Source organism: Fopius arisanus, unplaced genomic scaffold (genome assembly GCF_000806365.1).
Source record: "Fopius arisanus strain USDA-PBARC FA_bdor unplaced genomic scaffold, ASM80636v1 scaffold00032, whole genome shotgun sequence".
In the NCBI taxonomy this organism is placed as follows: Eukaryota; Metazoa; Arthropoda; class Insecta; order Hymenoptera; family Braconidae; genus Fopius; species Fopius arisanus.
The window spans coordinates 121734-148617 of NW_011887771.1; the positions used below are offsets into that span (position 1 = coordinate 121734).

Sequence of the window (26884 nt, forward strand, 5' to 3'; positions counted from 1 at the left end):
GGGTTTTAACACGTTTTGGGTGTGTGGGCTATTTTTTCCGGGGATATTTTTTCCGCCTACCACTACCATTATTGGTATCTTACATATTATTATTTGTTTTTCCTCGATTATCATTCGGAAATCGATACAATTATGCGATTATCTGGCGATTTTTCTTTTTTTGTTATTAAATTAACGATGGCCTTTTATTTCCCAGTGTTTCCTTCTTTTAGATATTCATTTAATTTGTTTTTAATTCAATTAATTGATTCTACCTCAACAATCGATTTGTCCCGAAAAATCGAATGTATCGATTCAAATTAGGCAATTCGGTATTATCAATTATCAATTATCAATTGTTCTCTGATGTAACAACAAAAAAAATCGGTGAAACTCATTTAACCAGTGATGGAAGGAATGTCTTAATTTTGAATATTTCAATTCAATGAATAAAATCGATGAATCAAGAAAATCAATAAGTAGATGAAACTTGCTGGTCGATATATCGAATATTTAACAGGCGATTTATAGAAATTAATTATTCAATATATTGAATATCCGAAAAGTAATATAAACAGGAGGCGCAGTTGATCTGACATGGAGTAATACTAAATTTCAAGCAAGAAGAAAAATTTGTTTATATTTTTTAGTTGAACTTTACGTAAATTGTAGACTGAGTAGATAGATGAACAATTTATAATTTAAATATCTCTCGATAAACGCATGTTGATAACTCTAATGAAAGCGATAATAATGAAGGATAATGAAAAATAATGAAAAATAATGAAAAATATCGAAAAATAATGAAAAATAATGAAAAATAATGAAAAATAATTATAACGTGAAATGTGATAGTTGATTATTTAAAAAAATCGATTTATTATCGTTGCTTTTATCATTAAATTATTACAGAATATGTATTTATATATTATAATTGATTTTCAGTGCTAAGGCGTTAATTATCCATGAACGTGCATTGGGGGCCTAGTTTCATTTAACGAATCAATCAATTTCGTAATTGAAAAGCAGATTCGTTAATGTAATGAGACGAAGTTGAATAATCGTATGCATTGAGGGAACAACAACAAAAATGCTAAATGGCCCATCAAACATGCAAACGTCATAATTTTACAATACAGTTATCATAAGTTTACAGGATTTATTTGCATCACACCATAAATTCCATGCATATCATACCATATCACTCATACTTCTATTTTATAATAATCTGTATCCACCATATCGAAGCCAAAAAAGCGTGAATTGGGTCGGAGGCGTTGTCCCTTCATTCATTTACTACTTTTAATTACATTACTACTATTCCCAGAAATATTCTCATGATTCATTAATAATATGATGCATTTGCACTCGTTATTTAATTTCATCTTAGATTTAATTATGATTAATTATGATTATGATGGCAAGAGACACTTAAGGACGTTTTGACCGACTGACAATCGCCTCATTAATATCGCATGCGTAATTAATCTCATCGTATTACTCAGTATTGATTTACAGGTATAATATGTCAAAGCTTCTGCATGCAATTGTAATTATCTAAATCTACTTCACTTAATTGGTGGGACGTATGAATTAATCATTTCATATTCGCACTGCTCTAAATTTCTCGAGATTTTCATAACAACAAAGTTGTCTAATTTTTTTATAATATGAGCTTTAATTAAATGTCAATAAAATAGATCATTAACTCCGTCATTTATCTTGAATATTAATAAAATTGAGTTTTATCGTGTTAAATGATAATTGATTTTTTAATGAAAGTTCGAGATTTGCAAGTGAATCATCAATAGATTGAAAATTCTCTGGCGTATCAACCTGAAAATTGAGAATTGCCAGAATATTCAAGAATTGCTAGAAATTTCCCATTTTTAAGTTGAAATTTCAAGAATGATTTTTAAACAGCGGAGGGAAATTTAAATTGTGCAATTGGGATGTGAGCAAGTGCTTTGTATGGAAGAAATGCTCTTCTAGATTTATTTTTAAGTGGTACTCGAGACAGGAGCACTTGACACCAAATGAATTCTCAGGTGGGATGCGATTGAGGGATAAATAGAAGCTTTTTTTTATTGGTTTAATGCGAACAATAAAAACAAAAAGTTAGAAAGGGAAAAACAACAGGAGACTCTGTATACTTCGATCAAATTCGGAAGGATAATCTGAGATGTGACGTTGAGTTCAACAAATCCTTCGTTTTATCACCACTATTGTCATCCTACTAAACAAAACATTTCGTCCAAGTGCTCCCGTTTTATTGGACTCTGGATGAGACCAGGACACTGAGTCCTTACTTCACTTCTGTCTTCTTGTTCAGCTTTTATTACCTTGCTTATTACAAAATCGATACTCCACGACAGATGTTTCTTTAGATTACTTTATACCTGTACATCCAATTGCAGGAAACAATGAGAGTTAAAAGTGGGTTATCGCTGTCTCAATTGCACAATAACTTTTAGCATACCGTATGATCTACGAATCTACGAATTTCCCTTTCCTCGTTATCACTGAAAAATTATAAATTATTTTTCCCATTACCCCATATAATCGTTATTACCATCATTCACTGCATGGTCGTGTAAATATTGCTTTACCATCACCCAATGATTATCTGGATTTATTGGAGAGCTTTTCCTCGATATCTCGGAGACTCAAGGGGATTTCCATATTTCACATGTTTTTTTTCTTCCAACTTTTTGCAGAGTAAAAGAGGGAATGTACTAAAAGTTCAAATAATATTTCTACAATCTTCTTCGGGTCTCGGGTTTTTTTGGAAAGGATCTTTTTGAAGTAGAATTGAATTATCTGGTTTTTGTACTTTACCACCGAATTGAAAACAAGAGGAGCTTTTCGTTCCACTTATCTCACGATTGGTCTCTTTACATGTCGGATAAACCTTCCGTAATCGTGAACCGACTATCGAGATCAGCGGAAGTTAATTATTCATCCTTCCTACAAATTACTTTGTAATTAGTTTTTATTCTTTTCATCCTGAATTTGTTTGAGTTATCTGAGATTTAATTACAGCTTTTGTAACAATTAATCATTTTTTAAATCTCATTGACTTATATTTATTTGGTTGCATGTCTAAATATTATTTGCCAGAATATTAACCGTGAATATCATTATTGATTATTATTATCCATTATTATTGATTACTATAATTCGTAGTAATAATTATTTATTGATTAATGTATGAGAAGCAAATCGCTAATTGTGATAAACGTTAAGGAGTTACTGCTGTTATCTTCTCATTAAAAACTTTCTTTTACCAATTTCTAAGGAACTGTTAATAACATTGATGTGAAAAAATTTATTTATTTATTATTTTTTTTTTATTTAAGGCTTATTATTATGCAATGTATCACAAAGCTTTAGTAAACGTCTCAGTAAACCTTGATCAAAATTCCCAAAAATCTACTAAAAATTTTGAGAATAAACACACGGCTAATGAATAATAATGTAAATGATAAAACATAAAAACGATTATTTTTTCACGTCAACCTCATTCAGGGGTCCCTAGAAATTTGTAAAAAAAAAATGAGAAATTGGTAGATATCGGAAATTCCTTAAGCAAGCAAATGCAATAAAAAAAAATTGCAATAAAATTCAATAACGATGATTCTCACAGGTATTCTAGTGATCAATGATATTATATTGTTATTATTATTAATATAATTAATAATATTATTATTATTATTATTATTGCTATCATTATTATGTTATTTCACCGGTGATATGTAAGTTGTTAAAATTCTGACACGTAATATTTTGACTGGTATTGTTTAATGAGAAATAAAATTTTGAGGACAGCTGAAATAATTAATCATTTTATGATTATGAAAAAAGAATGAATACTACTTCATCAAATGATCTTAGTAACAAATGGATTTTCCGTGAAAATGTTGGAGAAATTGCAAGGAGAGAATATTACATAAAAAATTAAAGAACTCATGTCTTCGTGAATTTTTCTCCCTCTGTGCTGACATTTTCTTCTCAATTCACTGTTTAATTAGAAGTCTGTCATTTCTGATAGGACAAATGTTATTTCTCATATTTTACTTATACCAACATTATAATCCAAATTAAATCATTCCAAAAACCCGCATCATCCTTCGGTATCAACATATTAATCTGTAATTAATTAGTTCATCCTCCGCATTTTTATGACTGACAATTGCTAACAGCTTGACGATCACTGTAAAAGACTATTAAATAAGAACTGTAATGTAGCCACTTGAATTGACAATTGCCTGCATCTCCATTTCCCAACCCATTCGACATTTTTTACAACTACCGACAACGTAAACTTCTGCAGCAATGAATTCCGGTTGTAAATCAACTAGGCATTCCACTTCAATATTTTTACAACTTGAACGGAAAAACTTAAAGCACTGAAGTAGGATGGTAGAGCTTAATCTATTAGTAGAATTTAATATTTCATAGATTAATCCAAACAAATTCATTTAATTTTATGACTCAAGGAACAGAAATATAATAATAAAAGAGCAAATTGTAATGCGTATTGTAATGCAATTGAAATTCGAGTCAAGGTCAAATTTTATTCATTTTTCCATTAATATCGTAAAGGGGGATGATGAGATAATCTCTTCTAGACAAATCACTATTGAGATAAATTTAAAGATCTCCAACTTTTTAAGGCCCGTATTATCTGTAGAAGGACATCTAGATGATTTTATTTTTATTTTGTTAATGTAATTTTTCGAAATTCGGTCATTCGAGGGTAATTTACGGTTTTTCCAGGAATTTCTTGAAGTTTCAGTCACAATGTCATCTGAACTTTCAATTATGTGACTTTGAATTACATTGAAATTGAAATTCAATGAAATTGCGATTTTAATTCTCATCCTGAAAATTCAGTAGCAAATACTGTTCCATTTGTCGCCAAATAAATATTATTTATTGAATAGGGAACAGTTTCAAATTGAACATGAAAATTGGGAATTACCAGAACATTTAAATAATTCAAGAATTCATAACACTCTAAAAAATCCACAAGAAAATTACGCACGCTCATGAAACTTGGCGAGTCATGAAATAATGACAAAACGTATAAAATTAGTATATTTTCGGGTGAATCTGATCGACAATTTGTGAGAAAATAAAAAAATCAGTAATTTTGCAATGAAACCCCTAATTTTCTTGAATTTTCCCAAGGCTTTAATTGACATTGAATTCAAACGCCTTCACGTTGAAAATTGCAAGAAATTTTGAGCACCTCCGAATTTCGAAATATTTTCCATTAACAATCTAAAAATTAAACCACCCAGATAATATCCACTCGCAGTCTTAATGCATTAATAATCTAAACCTTTGCTCATTAAAATAGATATAAAAATTTGAATTGTTGTGTTCTAGTGAAACCCTCAGTAATACTTATAATAATTATCATCATAATCATGTAATTACGACGGCTAGTTGAAATTGTGAACCCCGTATCATTTAGACCTAATTAAAAACCTTCTCCCACATTGAAAAAAATATTCATGATAGTTGTCATTGATCTTATACATTTGCGTACTCCAGCTCGAAGCATTATGCCGAAGAAGGGCGATGGCTCTCAGGTGAAGGAATCAACCGACAGCAGCACCACAATCGAGGACGACGACGTCAAAGGTAGGAGAAAACCTAATCAATTATTATTGGCTGCCCCTGCTACACCCTTCTACTCGCACATTATCCAATTTTTTTTTAATCCCCCGTCTAATGATTCATGTCAGTGATTTTTCAAGACAGCTGACCTCCACTTCCAATTATAGACGTATTTTTTTCATAATTTCCCTAATTATGGTGTGTTATTAATTCAATGAATTTTCGAGGGGCGATTCATTGGTGAAATCACTGCCACTATGAATTAAAATCATATTAAATGAGACCTTAAATAATGTGAAATCATTTGAAATCATTTGAAATCATTTGAAATAATTTGAAATAATTTGAAACCATTTGAAACCATTTGAAATCATTCGAAATCATTTGAAATAAAATATTCCAAGAAATTACTTAAAATTACTTTGAAATCACATAAAATCATCAATCATCGTGTCATGGTATTTAAAAACGAGTAACCCCTCGCATTTTTTCAGAATTAATTTGAAAAAATCGTCTATAGGCCTAAGTCTATTGAAAGGCAGCAATCTAAGTAATAAACAATTGTTTGCATTATGCAGTTGGCATCATGCATTCAAGTTCAGAAAGAGAAAAAAGTCCATCATGAAATTGTTAATTTTTTTCTTTCAATTAGTTGTTTATTATTACCTCCTTGAAGATCACTAATTGAACATCACAGAATACCGAAGCCACACCCAAATATTTCTAGTTCTAGATCGACTGGGTAGATTTATTACTAGACACCATCATCGGAGTGAAATGAAAAAAATTAAAATTATCCGTCACTACTTGTATCATCCACTCTCCTGCTTATGTGCCGACAAAAAAATCATCATAGCAATGTAGAAAATCGTAGATTCTAGTTAACATTTTACGAAAGTAGATCAATAACATGACCCATCCGACTGAAATATTGCCTAGAGCCCAAACGCAGAGTAATTATGTAGTGAAGTTTATAAGAACTCAAGGTGAATCCTGAAATTTTTCCCATTGTCTCTTAAATATATCGGAAATTACTAGGTCAGGCGGGTAAGTTGAAAAACTTGTTAGAGAAAATCGAGTACATGAAGAGAAAACATACGTTAATTTTGCGTTAGTCCTTTCATGAATTTATGTGTTACCCGCTAGTTGCGAAATTACGCAACAATTTTTTACCAATATTTAACGCTGTGTGCTAAATGAAGAATGATTTTCGCCAAGAACCCATTTACTTGAGAGAAGTATGTATTTTTTCGAGATATTATTGCTCTAATTGTCTAATTTGTTGGGAATTCTGATTAGATTCCGATAATAATCGTGATAATCATCAAATTGATTTAGAGGATGATGATGTGGGGTATGCCCTTGAATAAATTTTATGTATTACTCATTTTCTTAAGGTACATTTTCGTAGCAGGCGAAATTCACAGAATTGTTTAATATTGATATTTATGGATTTGTTAAAGATCATAACGAACACAACAATCCTTTAAAGCAATGCGATTATATATATATATTATTTCATGATAAATAAAAAAATTTCGGGATATTAAATATCGAAAGCGCCACTATATTAAAAAAGCGAGGAGTTTCTCGGTTGTTTCAATTTCGATCAGTCGATTTATTGTCGATTCTTGTTCAATGATCGATTTGTCTTAAAGGGACCGGCCGTCATACTAAGAATCCAAATTGCCGAACAGTCGGACATTTTTTCAATTCTGTTGCGGTCCTATTAAAGAAGTTGAAGAAAATTGAACAAAAATCTAAAGCGCATTTCGTTAAGATTCTAATCAAATGACAGTTTTATAATGGCATGACAAAAGAATTGAAGAGTTACTAGATCTTTTCCCTATTTTGATGAGTAAATTCTTGTACTGCATCTAGAATGTCAAGGTCGGAGTTTTGGAACAGGATTCCAGAAGATGTGAGGAGTTACCCGACGTTTTCCGCCATTTTGTGGACCTTCTAAGAATTAAAATGGTGGAATTAGAATGGTGGAATAAGCTAACTCTTCAATTCAATTATCTTATGATTGATCTTCAGTGCTAATTCTTGATAAATCTTTATATTATCAAAGAGACACAACGACGAAATTCGCCTGAGTCGAAATATCTTGAAGCTCATAAGACTGACTCCTTATTGGTCAACTCGAACCGGGAAATTCAAATTCGGCGCGCGTTGTGCGCAGTAGATCTCATAGGAAATTAAAGGAAAAAATGCTGTCAGATAATTTTTAATGCATACTATTCACCTGGGAGTGCTAGTGCATTAAAAAATATAAACCATTTTTCTTATAGAAAAAAATAATAAATATCTATAATAATCATGACCTAATGGTCAATAATTTGACACCTACTCCAAATTCCCTGGAGCCGTTTCCTCTGAACAAATTCTATTTTTATGATAATAGATACTTCTCTCAAGTTAATCAAGTCTTCACGAAAACATTTTTTTTCTTGCACGGATTTATTCTCAGTGGACTCCACAAAAATATTTTCAGTAGATTACAGTAAAACCTGTTTTTCTGATCTATTCAGGAGATAATTGAGAAACATTAGCTTTCAACTAATTAACTTATTTTAGTTTCCAACTGAATTAATGCCATGTAATTAGTCATCCTCGCAAATTGTGATGCCTATCCGCCACGAGTTATCGTAATATAGCAACAACGCGTGGTTAATACCAATTAATCCAGTATTGTACGACCATAACAGTTTAGAGTGACTCTAAATAAAAGCAGCACTAACTACAAAAAAAAAACTTGAATTATTCAAAACTGAAGGATTACAATATTTTCAAAAAAAAAAAGCATACGTTCATTAATAATAATTAACAATAGATTATGTCATCAAAATTGAATAATTATGAAAAACAAGAGAACTGAAAAAAAAAATGCAGACTTTTCGTACAATTAATTTATCAATCACCGAATGAGCAATTCAATTTTTTTTTCTCAGAACAATTGAGTAGTAGCATCTTGTATAATTGAAATTGATTTGAGTAAATATAACAGGATGTAGTAGGATTTATAAATTATATTGACTCCCACTGTAGTCTTTAGATTCATCAGTAGATTTGTCCCTGACGTGATCTTTCGATGACTGAGACACCTGAAAACCCAAGGGATTGGGCAAATTCGTGAAGAACTTTGAATTATTTCACATACTTTGATGTTACCATTTGTAATGGTTTGTTACTCCTTCTGTGGAAAATCAAGAGATTTGGAAATTTCATTGCTGTGTTTGTTACTTCCTGCTGGCACTCAAAGCAAACCGTTAACTTTCCACTTTATATGTGTAATTGGTATTTATATGAAGTCGCTTGGAGTCGGAACAATGAAAGCCATAAGAGGCAACAGGTGGATGTAGGTACAGTAGCTGAAAAATGAGTTTATACAAAAAAATTAATTTACTTATCGATCAAGTCATTGTTTTAATTGCGTCATAAATTCCTCTCAATTCAGAACATTATTTTCCAATTTATTTTGTTCATTTCACTTGAACTTTGAAGATTGTCCTTTGATTTTTTTCTAAAAAAAAAATCTCATCATTTTTTTAGAAATGGATCGTTTAAGGGTGTTCTGCACCCTTCCCATCAAATTCATGTTTCTCTCAATTTTTCTGGCAAAGTTACAATCGGATTGACGCTAAAATATATAACGGCTTTTTACTTTTTGTCACACTAGGAAAAAAATTTGTTGCCAAATATATTTACCTCCCACCAGTAAATCAGTAAAAATACTTCCATAAGATGATGCTAATGCTAATGCCAAGTATATTTTCTTGTGGTCAGTAAATATAGTTAAGGAAAGACATTTTTTTTCTCAGTGCATTATTTAATGAATCATGAATTTTCAAGATTTTGCGAACATTTTCCTGTTTTTTTTTTCTCGACACTTTTAAAGAGAATTACACAACTAGAAAAAATGCATGATAATGATCGCACCATCACGAAACCTCGTGGGCCATTAAATAAAGATAAAATGTAAAAAGGAATATGTTTAAATATTCCGGTGAATTCGATGAACAAATTGTGAGAAAACCGGTAATTTGTTTAAAAGGGAGCAGAACATCTTTAAAAAATCAAATAAAAGATTTCTTAATTTCTTTTGTCATTTAATCATTTCCTTATTTCATTTATTTATTTATCCCCACCAGAAGTTTCTTTCTGAGTGACAATCAATACAAGATATTCCCAATAAACAATGAGATAATTACATCGATTAATTGGTAATGAGAAAACAAAATAGGTGTTCGTTTCCATTTCTCCTGAAACTGTCGACAGACTCGTCTAGTCTTCCCATCTTCTCAACTCATCAACGAACTGTTTAATTACTGTAGTACCACGTTGATGATTTTATTTCGTAGAAACACTTTTGCGTTTTTATTTCACGAGAAATAATTAGCAATTATTTTTCATTTCAATCAGAGCCATTAATCAGCAGACGAAGGAGACAATAGTTTTATTACGACATATCTTCCTCATTAATCTCATAATAACTCTTAATTAACGCTATTTATTTATTTAATTGATAAATTCATTAAATCAAATATTTGGCTTCTTATCGCTTTATCGCCATTAGTTACTGATTATTTATTATTGATCTGCGCTGTTACTCTCTTTTCTGAAAATAATTTAGAGATGAGAGGGGCTGATTGATTTTTTTTATCAATTAATGACAAAAGTCGTTATTAATGACATTTATCGGTTCGTTCCTCTTATCGGATTTTTGTCATAACTTTAATCGAGTTTATGATGCTTTTTCAAATAATTTTTAATGACTCTCAACTTTTTTATTTTTAGATTTATTAGCATCGTTAAAAGTTTAGTGCACTTACATTCATGGCTCTTGCTTCTCTCTCATTTCATCTTTTTTTCTGACTTCTTAGGATTCTGGATTTAGAATTGTGATTGGAATATGTATCATAATGAAGGCATTAAAAAGGAATTTTATTAATTAGGAAGAGCGAGAGACGCGAATTGTTAGCTGAAAAATTGTTAATTGAAAAATTAACATGCAAAATAATTTTTAACATTTCAATTGAACAATTCATTGCCCTCATAACATAAATTCATGTATTCCAATTGCTTTTCAAAACCAGAATTCAATCTACAGCACAACTAATCTTTAACTCCGAGCCTCTAATTACTAATTACGATGAAACCTAGTTCCTAGAAATTTATAGCTTGCTGAAAATAGTCCTGCTGAGATAGAGCTTCTGAAAAGTTACTCGGGGTCTCGTTGTAGACGAGCCTCAATACATCCATACGATTATTACCAATTTCGAAAGCACAAGTGACAAAACACTAATTACCCCAATTAATAAAATGCTAATGAGTAGAAATTGAAAGTTGAAGAAGTTGAAAATAAATATTACTTGTCTGTCCTACGGGAAATAGAAATTTTAGGGATTCAAGGACACATTTGCACATCATATTCATTATCCGAAGGAGCAATTAACTATTTTATTTTGATTAAGATGATTTTTCAAACTTCGATTGATGCTAATCAGAGCGCAGTATTCGAGGCTGTCAAATAATTTTACGCTGAAAATTTCCGGAAAATTTCCGACGAAAATTCGAGACGTACTTAAAGTTTAGTCGACATGTTCGGAAAACTAAATTTGAAGATTGAAAAACGAAACTCATCTTTTCGAGGATCTCAAATGAAATCGTTGATTGAATTACATTTGGCGATTTTAAAGATTTATTTCAAAAGTTCAAATGTTTTTAGGTCAGATGAAGTTCTAAATTAAGATTATGGAATTTATTGAGTACAATAACCTGCGAATGTTCTAGTTTGAGTTTTGAAAGATTTGAATTTAGTTTTTCAGAGGTACCAGATCAACTTTTGAATGAATTTATGAAAACTTTTGAAGACGTAGATTTTGAAATGGCTTCACTTAAAAAAGTTCCGCCCTTTTAGCAAAAATTATTATTTTTAAGAAACTTTTCTGATAAATTGTTGGATTGATCCGAGAAAATATATCGTTTGTACATTTTATCATTTATTTAATTTATCTGCAAATGATATGACTGCGCAATAATTTTCCTGCGTTTTTTTCAAACCGTTCAAAATTTCATAAATTGATAAAAAATTGATAAAAAAACCCCAGGAAAATTATTTGTCACTCATAAAACTCTGTGGGTCATGAAACAACGACAAAATAAAAAAACGATATATTTTTTCGGGTAAATCCGATCAAAAATTTGTGGCAAAACTTAAAAACTCAATAATTTTGGGTAAAAGTGGGCAGAACATCCCCAAATCAGGCAGTAAAATAATTTTTAAAAAATAATTATATAATACGCACGTGAATACTGCACGCGGATTAGCCAAAATCGGGTTAAGAAAAATAATCCTCCAAATACCACTCGTGCTGTAAAATAAATCGGATATTTTCCTCAAGTTTCCCTGCCCCGACACAAGTCTATGAAATTTTGTCTATCAGATTTTCAACCTGCAAAATTTGATACAATGATTCCTAGACAAAGAAACTATCGAAAAATATAGATTTTGAAGAACTAGTGGTATTATTACTGATTCATTCCTCCACACGGAAAGAAAAATACCGGAAAAATTACGGAATTTTCTCGTATTCGTGGGGTGACTTTGGTTTTCGGGAAAAAATACTGTAAGTTCCGTTAAAATTTTCGTAGCGATCAGGAATTTTTACGAAACTTTCAGGACAATTTCACGGTACCCCCAGTACTTTTTCCCGAAAAGCAAGGTCACCCCACGAATACGCGAAAGTTCCGTAATTTTTCCGGTATTTTTCTCTCCGTGCAGATGTATTTCTCTATACATAAATATTGGAAAAATGCGCAACAATATATTGATCCGGTCCTTGAATGTAAATGAACTATAAACGAAAAAGGATAGGCGTAAGTTTGAAATATTTTGATTTTTCGATTTAATTTGTTAGGAAATTCGTTGAGGTCGTTAACTGAGGAAAGAGGAAGTAATTTCTATGGCTTAGCGCATGCGTCCCGCTTCTGCACGATCGTTTGTCAGTTTTCCTCATCCTCTTGAACAGAGAGTGGCGGAAATAATAATAAAAAAAATGGTTACCCCAATTCCATCATCATTGGAAGATATAGACGTGTTCCCTGCTTTTCTTCAACGCCCTTCCGACGATCGGATCCGCAGGATTGGAATAGCTGTAGAAATAAATTGAGGATATCGTACGAAAAATAAGGCTTCAAAGAGGATTCGGAGGATTTATACATTTATGGAAACACTAGAGTACGAATAAAAATGTCGCATCGAAGAAATGGATGAAATTCAGGGAGCAATTGCATTTAGACAATTTGAAATATGTCTCGGGGACTTTAAAGAAAATTTCAAATCATCTTTTTACGGGAAGTTACATGGACAGAAAAATTCAGTAAAAATTACGCGACAGTTCGTTAATCTGTACGTGAAAAAATTCAGTAAATCATCCGAAATTTTTACTGAATTTTGTTTTCACTCGCATATTAGAGAACTGTCACGTCATTTTTATTGAATTTTGATTAGACTATTTCTTCTTGAGGTATTAAAGCAGTGATCTCACGATTAGAGAGTGGCTTTGATGATGTTTTAAAAACTTCACGGACTAGGGGAAAACGAATCGTCAAGAGTTTTTCGTTAACAAGTTGTAGTGATCACGATTCCATCATTTGCACTTGGATAAATTAATTTTCAACGCAGAGAAAAATATCTGATAAAATTTATCTTGAGCTTTTGTAATTGTGGTAATTTAGGCATTTTTACCACTAATTTAAGTGAATATTATATGATACTGAGGAAAAATTGTAATTTTTCCCCCAATTGGTACTTAGCTTAATTTAAATTTACTCCAATTGCTGGTAAAAAAATGACTAAATGCTGACACGATTGCAAAACATCAGGATCAATCTTGTTGACTATTTTCTATCCGTGAAGGTTTAATACACTGTTAAATAATTGCACTTGAAATTTCAGTAAAATGGAATTTATTCAGTTAACAATTTCTGAATTAACCTAGAATTAATAATGGCATAATTGAGTAGAATTCTTCATTGACGAATCATTTGATGCCTTGAATGGCCTGTTAATTTCCAATTTTCGAGTCACTGAAAACTCATAAAAAATTGAGGATTCAAATAAAAATTTTCTTGAATTGTGAATCTATTGAAAATTCACTGGTACTTGATGTTAAATTTTCACGATGAGGAAGAAAATTCAAGCTTTCATTGAAAACTCAATTAGCATTGAACATGAGAGACCCAATTTTCTTGAATTTTCAAGGTAAATGAGAAAATTAGTGGCCATTTGCAATTGAAATAGAATTCTAATTGAAAATTCAGATGACTGCATGAAATGTCAGGCAATTTTGAACAGTGTATTTCCTGGGAGATGACAAATTTACGAATACTTTAAAAGTTAAATACTTTAGACTCAAACGTTTGTTCAATGGGATACGTGATGTATATATGTGTTTGTACAGAGGATAAGAAGGGCGGTGTCGACCGGAGCAGCACGGTCATAGCCAAAGAACCCGAAGGTAACCCAAGCAACAATCCAAAACAATAATAAATAACAATTATTGAAGAGCTGACACACGCACACACACTCACAAGATTTTTAAATCTTCAGCTCAGAATTAACTGAATTAACACTCAACACTCACAAAAAAAATTTGCTGTTACACCCACGATATCTGTGTTTGACTTTGTGTGTTTAATTTTGCTGACATTTATTGAAAATTATTTCTCACAATTTCTTAAATCTTCACCAACGGCGATTATCAAGCGATTTTCGCTCTTATCGTCTAGGGGCGATGAAACTCCTGGAAATGAGATATAATCGACAAATTTGCATTGGAGATTCACAAACCATGAATTTCTCATCATTTATTTTCACTAAAAGGGCAAAAAGTCTGACTGGAATGTCTTGGAAAAATACAAATGGAATTTCATGATTGTTTCAACGCCCCGTGCAATAATCTCACGCTTTAACGTTCTGTTTTTATTTTGGAGAATCAATCTCTTTCACTCTTGCTTTGATAGGATTTTTTTTTGTAATCACATGAATACATTCTTCCATTTATTTTAACTTAATGTCGCAATGCGCGTAAACCCCGGGATATTCAGCGGGTTTTCAGAGAAAAAATAGTGAATAAATTGAATTAATCCTTCATTCCGAGTAATTGGAGTGGTCCCAGGGTTTAGCGTTGAGCCTGCTTTGAATTAATTACGCTTCTGCAAAATTAAAATAGTAGATAAAAAGGTAATGGTAAACGAAACGATTGTCTACCGCCTCCTAATCGTTCTAATGATGATATATAATTCGTATAATCTCTGTGTGTCATTAAAAGCGACGGAATTCATCGTTCTAACAAAGTGTGAGAATTTTTTTCCTTACAAAGGAAAATGTCTGATACCCTACCAGAGGTACCTACAGAGATTTTATAGTGAAATGGTAAAGCTAAAAATTATGTGAATCACATTTTTTCGACACAGCGTGTGTAAAGTGGCATTTTGCGCACGCAGAGCACTTTCCGTGCATTATGATGAAAAATAGGGTTATACTCGCGATCCATCATTGCGGCAAAATGTTTTTGAGTTCGTGAGAGATTTATATTAAACTTTACAGCACGAGTTGAAGACGAGTGATATAATCCCACGAATTTAAAACACTCTTGGCTGTGGAGCGTAAACCATATTTTTCATCACAGTGTGTGGAAAGTGAGATTTTGCGTACAACGAGCATGCGTAAAATGTCACTTAACACAGTGTCACTTCACTCTTACAACACCGTGTGTTAAAAATAATTGCAGAGACGTGCGTGCGTAAAATCCCACGAGTCGAAACAAAAAAAAAATTCATTGTCGAGACAATGATAATTACAACGAAACTACTCCGTCCAAAACTGTTATTTGTTTTCACTTGAATCCTGGTACACTAATTCTTTAAAATACCTTTAAATCATTTATTCCTCCGGACAACGAAAAAAATTCCAGTCATCTTTCCATAATTCTTTTTCTACGAGATCCCGTGATAATTCCAGAGATATATCCAGAATAATGTCCACCACTTGTCAATAATCTCTTCTGGTACTCAATCTCTAAAGACATGTCATGAATCTCATGAATGCAGCGATGGTGTGTCACCCCCGAACGATTCAACCCCCTGAATGATAAATTTCGATTGATAAAGAGTGCATACCGTGTTCCGTGTGCCTCCAATGGCAAAAATCCAGTGCCAAATGGAAGTGGCCAGTTCTAAATATATCCCAGTGCCAATGCAGAAATAAATTTCACTCGTGTTTTGCACGTAACGTGCGTGCGTTAGAACGACGAAAAGAGAGAATGAATAGAGTGACGAGATGCGGTGGGATGGGTTAAAGTGTTAAACAACTCGACTCCCCTCGATGCTTTTAGGTAACGTTTCAGAATTCACCAGTGTTAATCGTCAGAAATATCCACCTGGTTACTTTAGTATTCCGGTGGCTAGCGTCACGGCTTACTTTGTCTTTTCGTCAGATGTTCGCCCGCCCGTTATTATGACGCTATTTTTTATGTAATTTTTTTTTTCTTCTTCAATTCAATTCGAATTCTTTTTGATTTTGTGGCAATTTCGGGACATGGCTGCCCCAACTAATACACCGGGCACGTCAAAACAGTATGACAATAGTAAGTTACATTCATTTCGCTATTGACAGAAAATCTGAGGTCCTTACCAATCATTTATAATGTTCAAGTAATAATTGTAATTATTACAAACTAAACCGCGGAATCGCGGAATTATTGTTCATTGATTTATTTGTTCGGACGGAATTGTTAATTATCGTTTGAATTAATTGTTCATTGGAATTTAAATTAATGAATTTTTCATTTTTTTTGTTTACTGAGTTATTATGCCGCTATTTTTTATTTAAATTCTTTTTTCTTTAATTCAATTCGAATTCTTTTTGATTTTGTGGCAATTTCGGGACATGGCTGCCCCAACTAGTACGCCGTGCACGTCAAAACAGTATGACAGTACTAAGTTACATTCATTTCGCTATTGACAGAAAATCAGAGGTCCTTATCAATCATTTGTAATGTTCAAGTAATAATTGAAATTATTACAAACTAAACCGCGGAATCGCGGAATTATTGTTCATTGATTCATTTGTTCGGACGGAATTGTTAATTATCATTTGAATTAATTGTTCATTGGAATTTAAATTAATGAATTTTTCATTTATTTTTGTTTACTGAATTATTATGCCGCTATTTTTTATCTAAATGACCAAATACCAATCATTTATAATGTTTAAGTAATAATTGAAATTATTACAAACTAAACCGCGGAATCGCGGAATTATTGTTCATTGATTTATTTGTTCGGGCGGAATTTTTATTTATCGTTTGAATTAATTGTTCATTGGAATTTAAATTAATAAATTTTTCATTTTTTTTTGTTTACTGAGTTGTTTATACACTTATTCGAGGGCGCGTTTACTGTTTTGTATTTGGACTCCGTTTTTTTGGTTTTTAAATGATAAAATTCTTGGGTTTTTTTTTCTCGGGTTGACGTTTTGGAATTTTCTATGCAAACGAATGCGTGAAATTCCTTTCAAGTATTAGTTTATGTGATCCTAGCTAGGCCATAGTCGATGAATCTATTTCAGTGATGAAATGTTTTAGTTCTATGTAGATTCGTATCATGGATGAAGAAAATTTCGGATACGTGAAATTTGTCTGCATCGGCATTTAAATGAATGTTATCATCTTAATTAATTGATTCCCTTCTCATTTTGTTGACTCAAATACTTCAGAGAGGATATTATTTCGTTGAAATAACTTTCAATTCAATTCTGGACGTCGAAACCATCTTTAAGAAATTAAAAAGCAGAAATAAAAATCAACTCAAGAATACTTAAATATCAATTATGGTTATGACTTGGTAATTAAGAGTAATGAGAGTAATTCATACTTCAACTTTAATTGCATAATTTTTTAAACGTGATCGACGGTCCAGTCTGCAACAAAAGGAAGATAACAAATTTTAATTAATCCTATAAAAATACAAAATTATACAAAAAAAAAAACTGCAATCATCTCTGAATTTACTGAGTACCACAATATTTTTCTTCTGTAACTAAAAAAATGAACCCTGAAGTATTGATATTTTTTGAACGTTTAAATTTATTTGACAGTTTTATTTATGATTTAAAAATTTTTTCGAATTCGGAATGGGCGAAAAAATCCTAGGCTATGCGTCCCAGGGTACACCACCTTCCAGTCCCGCGGCGGGTGCGATTATCTCCAAGGTAATGGGTGCAGCAACGGGGAACAAACAGGCACAGGCTAATCCGTTAGGTCTTGCCGCTGTTCTTCTTCAGGGTGCGCAAGGTAGTCAAGATGATTTTTATAACGAACGCAATTGGACTAAAACAGTGTTCCCGATTTTTTATCACTCCCAGCAGTTAATATGGGACAAATCAAAGCGCCGCTGAACTGCGCTAAAATCATCCCAAAAGTCTATTAAAAAACATTAAGCCTGTGTGCCTGTGTGCTTTAAATCGATGTCCTGATTAACGATTTTTTATTTTTATTCTTCATTTTTTGGTTCATTTGCACTCGGTATTTTTCAACACTGAGTTTTACTCAAAACCGAGGGACTACTCACTCCCCAATAGACCATGACTCCGGAAAATTATGAAGTTAATGACTTGAAGTATTTTTTTTTTTAGATTTTGTAACTGAAATTTACTTTTTTATTCTAAAAAATACGCACGAAATGATCAGTGAATTGTTTGGATTCTTCAACAATTGTTAATACTCGTCGTTTCCTGTTGGAAAGTGTCCCATAAGGGACATCCCCTCTACACAAATCACAATTTTTATTTTTTTTGTCTCACATATCGGTGTGGACAGTCGAGTCAGGGCTTTCGGGACAAATTTCGAGATGATTCAAAGAATATTCTCGAAGAAATTCAAGGCTATGTGCCATCTCCTTCTACTCCTTCCACTTCCTGTGGAAGTTAGGATTGCCTTAAGGATGTTCTATCCCCTTTTAGACAACAAATTCAGTTTTCTTTAGACTTCTGAACAATTATTGAATGGATTAATACAAAAAAATATACCGTTTATCGTTGTTTAATAACTTCCAAAGTTATTAGTTATATAACTTCCAAAGGTATTAGTTATATAACTTCCAAAGGTATTATAGTCATGATCGTGCTATCATTTTCGTTGTTTTTCTAAAATTTCAAAAATTCATAAAACTCTAGAAAAAATGCGGGAAAATTATTGCACGCTGATGAAACTCCGTGAGTCTTAAAATAATTATAAAATCATAAAATTGATTTCAAACTCGTTCGACACGACTTTAAAACTTCGGCGTGACTTCAAATGACTTCAATATGACTTCGAAATGACTTCATGAATTCGGGGTGGATAAAATTCCTGATGAGTAGTCCCTCGGTTGAAACCATGAAGAAGAGAAATTTTTCTTAAAAATTATGTGACAGTTGTATAAATATGGGGTGAAGGCTCGTTTCATAAAATAATTGCAAAATTAACCAGAATTTTTGCTTCAGTTGGGCGTAATTTTTGCTTGACGTTTAAAAAATTATGTTATAGTAGGATTCTGCGAAAGGACTTCGCTTCACGTTTAAGGAACTGTCACTTAATTTTCCTCAATTTGTTTCTCCGCGTTCGTTTTTTAATCAATCCAAGAAATTATAAGACGAAGAAGCGACCAAGAAAAAAGTAAAATAAGAAAAACGAGAATGAAGTAATTGAATCATTGATTGATCAATCGACCAATTTATATTTCTCTCGACTAAAAAAACTTCATAAATATTGGAGATTCTAATGCTCAAATAAGCCAGGAGTATAATTGTTTATCACTAAGTAATCACTAGACACGTAGGACTACCGCTAGAGTTTAAATAAAACCAAAAGCCGTAAGAGATCATTAGAGTTCATAGATTATTGACTAATCATGAGAAGATGTACTCGAGTGTGGGCTGTACCTAAGGTAGGATAATTAATGAAAAAAATCATTTGCCAAGCCATGCCATCCCTAGTCTTCCCACTCTTATTATCCCTCAGCTGCATGATAATTAATCAAAACAATTGTTCACTCGATATGCCATACGTCATCACACGCTTTCAAATATTTTCTATCCACCAAAACCAGAGGAAACCCAGTAAATCCCTCATTGCTCCGAAACCCTTCAATTAACTCCATGAAAGAAAACATCAACACCGTGAAGACTGAAAAATTTTTACTTCTGTATAACTTCCGCAAAAATCGCTATAATCCCCTTTCCTTTTCGTCTAATAAATAATTGGAAAATTCCACACGGAAAACGGTATATAATCGAAATATCTATTAATTATATGCACACATACTCCGGTAAGAAATGCAATATATTGTTGGGTTCGTGTATTGGGTATATTGGGGATTATTTATTATAATAGATAATGAACAATTCAACAATTTATAGTCACGAAATAATATTTTTATTTAGTGGATACTTGCAAACTTTGAAGTTTTTCGCATAGGGGAGGGGAAGGTAAAATAGACTTTTCCCTTTTCCCTTTTTCCCTTTTTTTATATTTCCAAAGATTTTTCCTCGTTTTCTATGAAGATGTAGGGACTGAGAAATTGATGCATTGATGTGTTTGGAATGAATTTTCCTCTGGATAAATTTCCTTAGCTATTCCCAATATCCCAGGAATCATTGTAATCATCCTAATTTGAAATTAACGGTATGCCCTCAATTTCAAAGTCGGAAATAACCGGTGAAGTAGTAAAATCGAGTTTTGATCAGCCCAGAAGATTCACTACTTCATCTCGTCCCCTCAAGTTCCCAGTTCTCCTTATCATTAACCCACCCCTCCACCTCATCTAGCATTCACTGTAGTGCACATCACGAAAAATTAATCATCAAAGACTATCGATCAATAACTATTCCATTTTTACTGGGAGAAACTGGAGAAAACTCGAAGGACAGCCCAATGAAATCCATAAAATCGAAAAACTAATGAATTTCAATGAATTTTAATTTAAGGACCGGTTGGATTATCTGGAAAAGATAATTTACTCCAAAATTGGGATTCCTAATTACTCTGGCAATTAATCGTTTTTTTCAATAATTGTTAGCTAGTGTTCTAGCGGTTCTCAACGACTAGAACGCTAGCTAACAATTATCGGAAAAAACAATTAATTGGCGGAGTAATTAGGAATCCCAATTTTGGAGTAAATTATCTTTCCGAGATACTCCATCCAGCCCTTAAGTTTAAAAAATATAATAAATAAATTTGAAAAGAAAACTGGAAGGTAAAAATAGCCACATGATGTTTCACCGATTTGTCCCACTTCTTAGTATTATAAAACCATTAAAAATGATTAGTTGCACTCAAATAATTATTGACTAATAAATGGGTAGATTACTCGGCTTATAATTGTCCTGTTGAATATCGTAATAGTATCCTTGAGTGACGACACGCCAGACGACGTGGTAAGAGTCCAGAAAGTCATCAAACGTTTTAAAATAATAATATGGGGCCCTCGGGAGAAGTTGCTCGCTGTTTGGAAAATTATCCTGTATGGTTGATTGCATGAATTAGCTGGCAATGGGAGTGGAAGCCGTGGAAGCAACAGCAGCAGTGGAAGTAGTGGAAGTGTCGCCAGCCAAAATAGTCAGGGTGTACCATCAGCATCACCAGCTACCACCAGAGCCTGTGCCAGTGTCAACAGTGTGTCAAGACGAGAGAGTTCATCAGCAACTGGTCGGTAGATTAAGTGTTGATGGATTAAAACTTTTCTCTTTATCTTTGTCTAACTGCTGGGTCAATATCTGGATGATGAATTCCTAGATTCACCAGTGAAGAAATTCAATTGATTATTACCTCGTCGGTTAATTTGATTGGAGCTTCAACTTCTTCCCTCAATTGATCAAGATTTCATGCTATTTTGAACTCTCGTTCATGTCGTCATATCAATCAATCGATTGAGGGTTGATCGCTGGTTGATTACTGGTTGATAGTCAATCAGCAATTGATTCGCCATCATCTAAGTGCACAAATTGATTGCTCGGTTATATGTCAATCAAATACCGATCCAAGATCCGTCAGGGGTCGGAGGGGATGATGGGGTAAAACGGACACCTAAATTAGATACTTAATAATTAGTAAATGGATAACTGTCAAGTGGAATTCTCGGAAACTAAAAAAAAAGGAATCCTTCCTATAAAAGTCGAAACACAAAAATGAAGTTTGCCCGAATCGAAATATCTCGAAACGCGGAGGACTAATTCCTCATTGGTCGAGTCGAACCGCCAAATTCAAATTCGGCGCACGAAGTGCGCAGTAGATCCCGTAGTTTTGAAAAGACGGCGATAATAATGATGTACATCATCGGATGGGCTTAAAAAATTTGAAAAATAATTTTTTGAAAACAATTAATTCAACATTGGAATAAAGCATTGAAATAAAAAGTTACGTAATTTCTCTGGAAAATTTCACTGGAAAGAGAACATCCTTAAATAGTAATTCTGTGATTCGGGAACCATCAAAGAATAAATGTATGCGCTAATAATTATAAATAAAAAAAAATAAAATAAAAATATAATAAAAAATGCTATGCATGTAATACATATGCATTACCATATATATCCAGTATATATCTGATATATTGCATTTTTTCCGGAGCACAGGTTCGTACAATTAATAATCAAAAGCACGCGGGTTAAACAATAGTTGAGTTTATTGAATGAATAATTAATTATCAATGATATACCATTTTCTATTTTCCTATTCTAAAAAGGATAAACATCGAGACTATCGGTATCTCGAAACTCTGTCACGCTTATTCCTCATTGGTTCAGTCGTTTGAAGCGGCTAATTTGAATTTGGAACTCATTTAAATTAACAATTTTTAATCACGATTTTTATAATGACAGCGCTCTGTAGCGCGCGGTCGTTCTCGTCAAATAAAAACGTGTCCATATTACCCCCCCCCCCCCCCATTAAATAACAATGAATAATTATAATGAAACTCAAGCAGACAAAGAGAAAAGTCTTAACAGTTTAATTTTCATGTTATCTCTAAACAAATGTAATCATCACTCACGATAATTGTTACTCGTCTGATTGACGTTATTTATTTTATTGTGTCTCTGTGTATGTTGCCCAACACGCATGTCCACGTTGTACGTCTTCCTGTCTTCCCCTTCTCTTCTGCTTCTTAACTCTTGCATTATCAACAATTGAGGATAACATTAAATAATTGAACGAAAACGAATAATGATAATGATTGATGCACTAATGACATAAAATGCATGAAGATGGCTCGGAGATGCGTGACCGACGTGGAAGCATCGGCTACAATCAGATCAATGGTGAGGAGTACGGTAAGGAGGGTAATCAATTTCCCTCGATGGACAATCAATCGTGTTCGTCATTTCGACACTGTACTTTGTCGTAAACATTATTTTACGCGCACACTCGAACTTGCATCGAGTCTCAACATCATCATCAATATCATCAACATCATCAACATCATCAACATCATCAACATCATTATCACACCATTCGTCGATTATTGTTTTGTATTTATCAATCACAATCGGTCATTACTGATCAATCGTGATTACCGATTATTACCGGTGATTACTATTCTCTGATCATTAGAATACTCATTATCACGCTGATGGCAATGAATGATAATGAGTGTTAAGTTTATTCATTATTAGTCATTAAGAGACTATTAATATGCAGTAATTGTCAAGGAAACAAGGAGTTTATCAATCGTATACTGAAATATAATGGAAGTTTATGATTAATAGAGGAGTGAACGAACGAGTGGCAGTTATTAACCGTTTTTTGGAGGTGTGTAAAGGCAGGAATAATAAATTAATGTAAGAAAAATGGTAGAAATTTTTCATATTGGGATGACGACTTTTCGCGTTTTTCCGTTTCTTTTCGCGCGTTCTCGGATTTTATGTCAATGAATTTCAGAGTTGGATCGATTCGAGGAGACGGAGACAATCGCGTAAGAGTTATTATGCTGTTGGAAATTATTTAAGAATTGGGTCACGCAAAGGTCGGTTTTCGTCTCAAAGACGAATCAGCTGTTGAACGATGAAAGAAAGAAAATCTATTCCAATCGTAGTTCAGCTCTCGATACATGCCCACAGAAGGCAGAGAATATCTAAATAATAATTCCAATTTAACAGAAAAATGATTTTCAAGTTCCAAAATAACCAAGATAAAACTGTCACTGGTTTTTATTCATCGGTTGTTATCAGTCCAGATGTTGTTATCGGGAGAGAATTAAAAAAAAATGATAATTGACGATTTATCACCGTGAAAACCGATCGTCGCGTTTCCTATAAAAAGAACGCTTATGAATCGCTCCACCGCGCAGCTCAATATTAAAGATAAAACACAAATCTGAAGAATGATAATTTCTCGTAATAAAAAAAATGGTGTTTTAATGAGGAAGGTATATGCTTGTAGAAATAAGAATCATGTGTCCCGTCAAGACCTGCAGCCAGCTATCAACCAACTCGCAGTGCTCAGGTAACGCGCATAACGTAGAAAAGAAAAAAAAAATCATCCGCTCGTCGATCTCTCCTGCATTTTCTTATTAAAAACAAAAAAGATGCAAAAATAAAATACAAAACACTAGGATATATAGCAAAACAATGTGAAAAAATGTTCACTGAATTATTCGATAAATTGGAAAGAGAAGAGTGCGTTTATTTTTAATGCGTCAGTGACAACCTTGAGCCAGTGTGAAGCATTAAAAAATATGTAAAAGAATAATTAAATAAAATGGATCGGTTATGAACTGGTGATAAAAACCCTGCAGATAGTGCACGTGTGAAACCGCAATGTTTTTTAAACTTCAGCCTCGAAGAGGAATCGACGGGCGGATTCGGATACCCTCGTTTTTCTAAACAATTTTTGCCATTTATTTAGTCTTAAATTTCACTGGATAAAAACAATAGAAAGGCATTTGATTGAAATAAAAATAAATAAAATAAAATTGTGGCACAAATTTTAGAATAGATAGAGAAGTGATGGATTGATCATTAATTTAATAATTAGGAGATATTGAATGGACAAGAATAAGTTAGAGATGACAACCCATTGGCTGAAGTGAGTGTACGAGCCTATGAAAAATTTCCTAGAAGATAAAATTATTGAAATTTTAAACGAAAACTCGTATTGGCGTGGATAGGACAACGTTAGATGTGTAAAGAAAAATCGTGCATGTGGCTGTTGTGCTGTGCGATGTACCGGAAAGAGCCTGAAGCCTCGGAATCTCGTATTTGTTTGACTGATGATAAATTGTTGACGATTACAGCACGCCGACAGGAGATTATCAAGATGACTGAACAGCTCATCGAGAGTATCAATGCTGGTGATTTTGAAGGATACACGTAAGGATTTTTTACTGCATTACTATCGCACGGAGAGAAATATTCAATAAAAATTATGGAACTCTAATTCGATTTATCGGATTATCGATTATCGAAGTGATTAAGAAAATTTGCGTGGCCGTATTTTCATTTCGTGATTATTCAATGAAAATTCAAACAAAAATTAAAGGACGTCCTGGGAAGATTTTCTTATTTTACGGGAAGTTCTGTAAAATTTTTCTTAACGACTTTTCGTTCTTGAAATACGGAAAAGATGCGTCATTTTTTTTGAATATTTTCCTCCGACACTAGGGAAAATTATTTAGATAAAAATATGAAAATATGACTCACATAAAAATTTATACAAATCTAATTCAATACCTCATTTCATCTACTTTCCATGTTCGTTATAATTGGTTAGAGGTTCAAATACTATTTGAGGATCTTCATTATGTCCCCCTATATCAAAAGGGTAAGGTTTTCATTTGTTTCAATTTCGATTCGGTTCAATGATCGATTTGTTTAAAAAAAACCGGCCGAAGTACTAAGAATCTAAATAAACGACAAAAATCGGACACCTGCTCACTTCTTCTGTGATTCTGTCAAAAGTTAAAAACAAATGGGTAACAATTTAGAGGACATTTCATTAAAATTTCAATCAAATGAAATTTTTATTACAGGATAACAGAATAATTGAAGAGTGACTTGATTTTTACTCCTCTTTTTATTGATAGGTCCTTGTACCACATCTGAAATCTCGAGTTAATCGGAGTTTTACAACATGATCTCAGAAAATGTGGGGTTACCCCATGTTTTCCGCCATTTTATGAATCTTTTTAAGAGTTAAAATGGCGGAAAAATAAGATAACTCTTCAATTCAATTATCGCTCGATAAATCAATGATCGATTCTCAAAATATCTCGAAGCTCGTAAAACTGATTCCCCATTGGTCAATTCATACCGGGAAATTTAAATTCGACGCGCGGAGTGCGCAATAGATCACGTATCATAACATACCAAAATGAAACATCTTCCACTATTTTTGAATATCTTGTACAATGTCATTATTAATAATTATTCTTTCTTACTATTTATCACAATTATTTATAATTTATACAATCATCCGTTCTAGACAAATTACGTTGTCATCAGTTTTTTTCTCATCATTCCGCATATATTTCAATCATTTAATATTTACATACAGCTTTAGCAACAATAAAATAAAATAATAAAAATTATTCAATTAAATAATCATAATCACGACGAAATTATTATAAACTAAAATGAAACATCTTCTGATATGTTTGAATATTTTGTACAATATCATTATTAATTATTATTTTCTAATATTATTTACTACTATTATTTATAATTATTATTATTTATTCATTAGCATGTGAGAAGCAAACCGTTAAATATGCTGAATTGTTAAACATGCAGAAATTATTAAATAAATTTCTTAAACATCTTTACATGTATTATAACTCATGATATTGAGTTCAGCAATATTGAGGTGTGATATAATATAATAAACTTGATAAATTATAATAAGTGTGAACTTTATTTGTTTTTAGAAAAATCTGCGATCCTCATCTAACTGCATTTGAGCCGGAGGCTCTAGGTAATTTAGTCGAGGGAATGGACTTTCACAAATTTTACTTTGATAATGGTAATTATGCCTAGTTTGCATCACTATTTCGCAAATAAATATTAAACTCAAAGCTGCACTGAGACGAATAAGGTTTCAAATATCACTTTTTGCCCCTCGTAATGAGTTGTCGTATGATTTTCAACTCTCTTTTCCGAGGCTTTTTATCAAATAAAATATGGAATTCTGTGTATTTTTGAGTTGAGCTTGTCAGCAGAGTATGTATTAAGTGGGAT

The 26884-nt window shown here is 32.5% G+C and overlaps 1 protein-coding gene across 12 annotated transcripts in view; it reads left to right on the top strand.

The window, feature by feature from the left end:
* Nucleotides 1-26884, top strand: part of CaMKII (Calcium/calmodulin-dependent protein kinase II) — a 109386-nt gene that overhangs the window by 77806 nt on the left and 4696 nt on the right. For 3 of the 12 annotated variants that reach the window (XM_011303464.1, XM_011303462.1, XM_011303463.1), the window contains 7 exons: nt 5542-5631; nt 14076-14132; nt 17829-17969; nt 21201-21362; nt 22919-22972; nt 24946-25021; nt 26575-26669. In XM_011303464.1, the coding sequence (XP_011301766.1) occupies nt 5542-5631; nt 14076-14132; nt 17829-17969; nt 21201-21362; nt 22919-22972; nt 24946-25021; nt 26575-26669 (675 nt within the window). Of the gene's footprint in view, nt 1-5541; nt 5632-14075; nt 14133-17828; nt 17970-21200; nt 21363-22918; nt 22973-24092; nt 24156-24945; nt 25022-26574; nt 26670-26884 lie in introns of all 12 variants that reach the window. The other 9 variants (XM_011303465.1, XM_011303467.1, XM_011303469.1 and 6 more) reach the window with 9 other exon arrangements.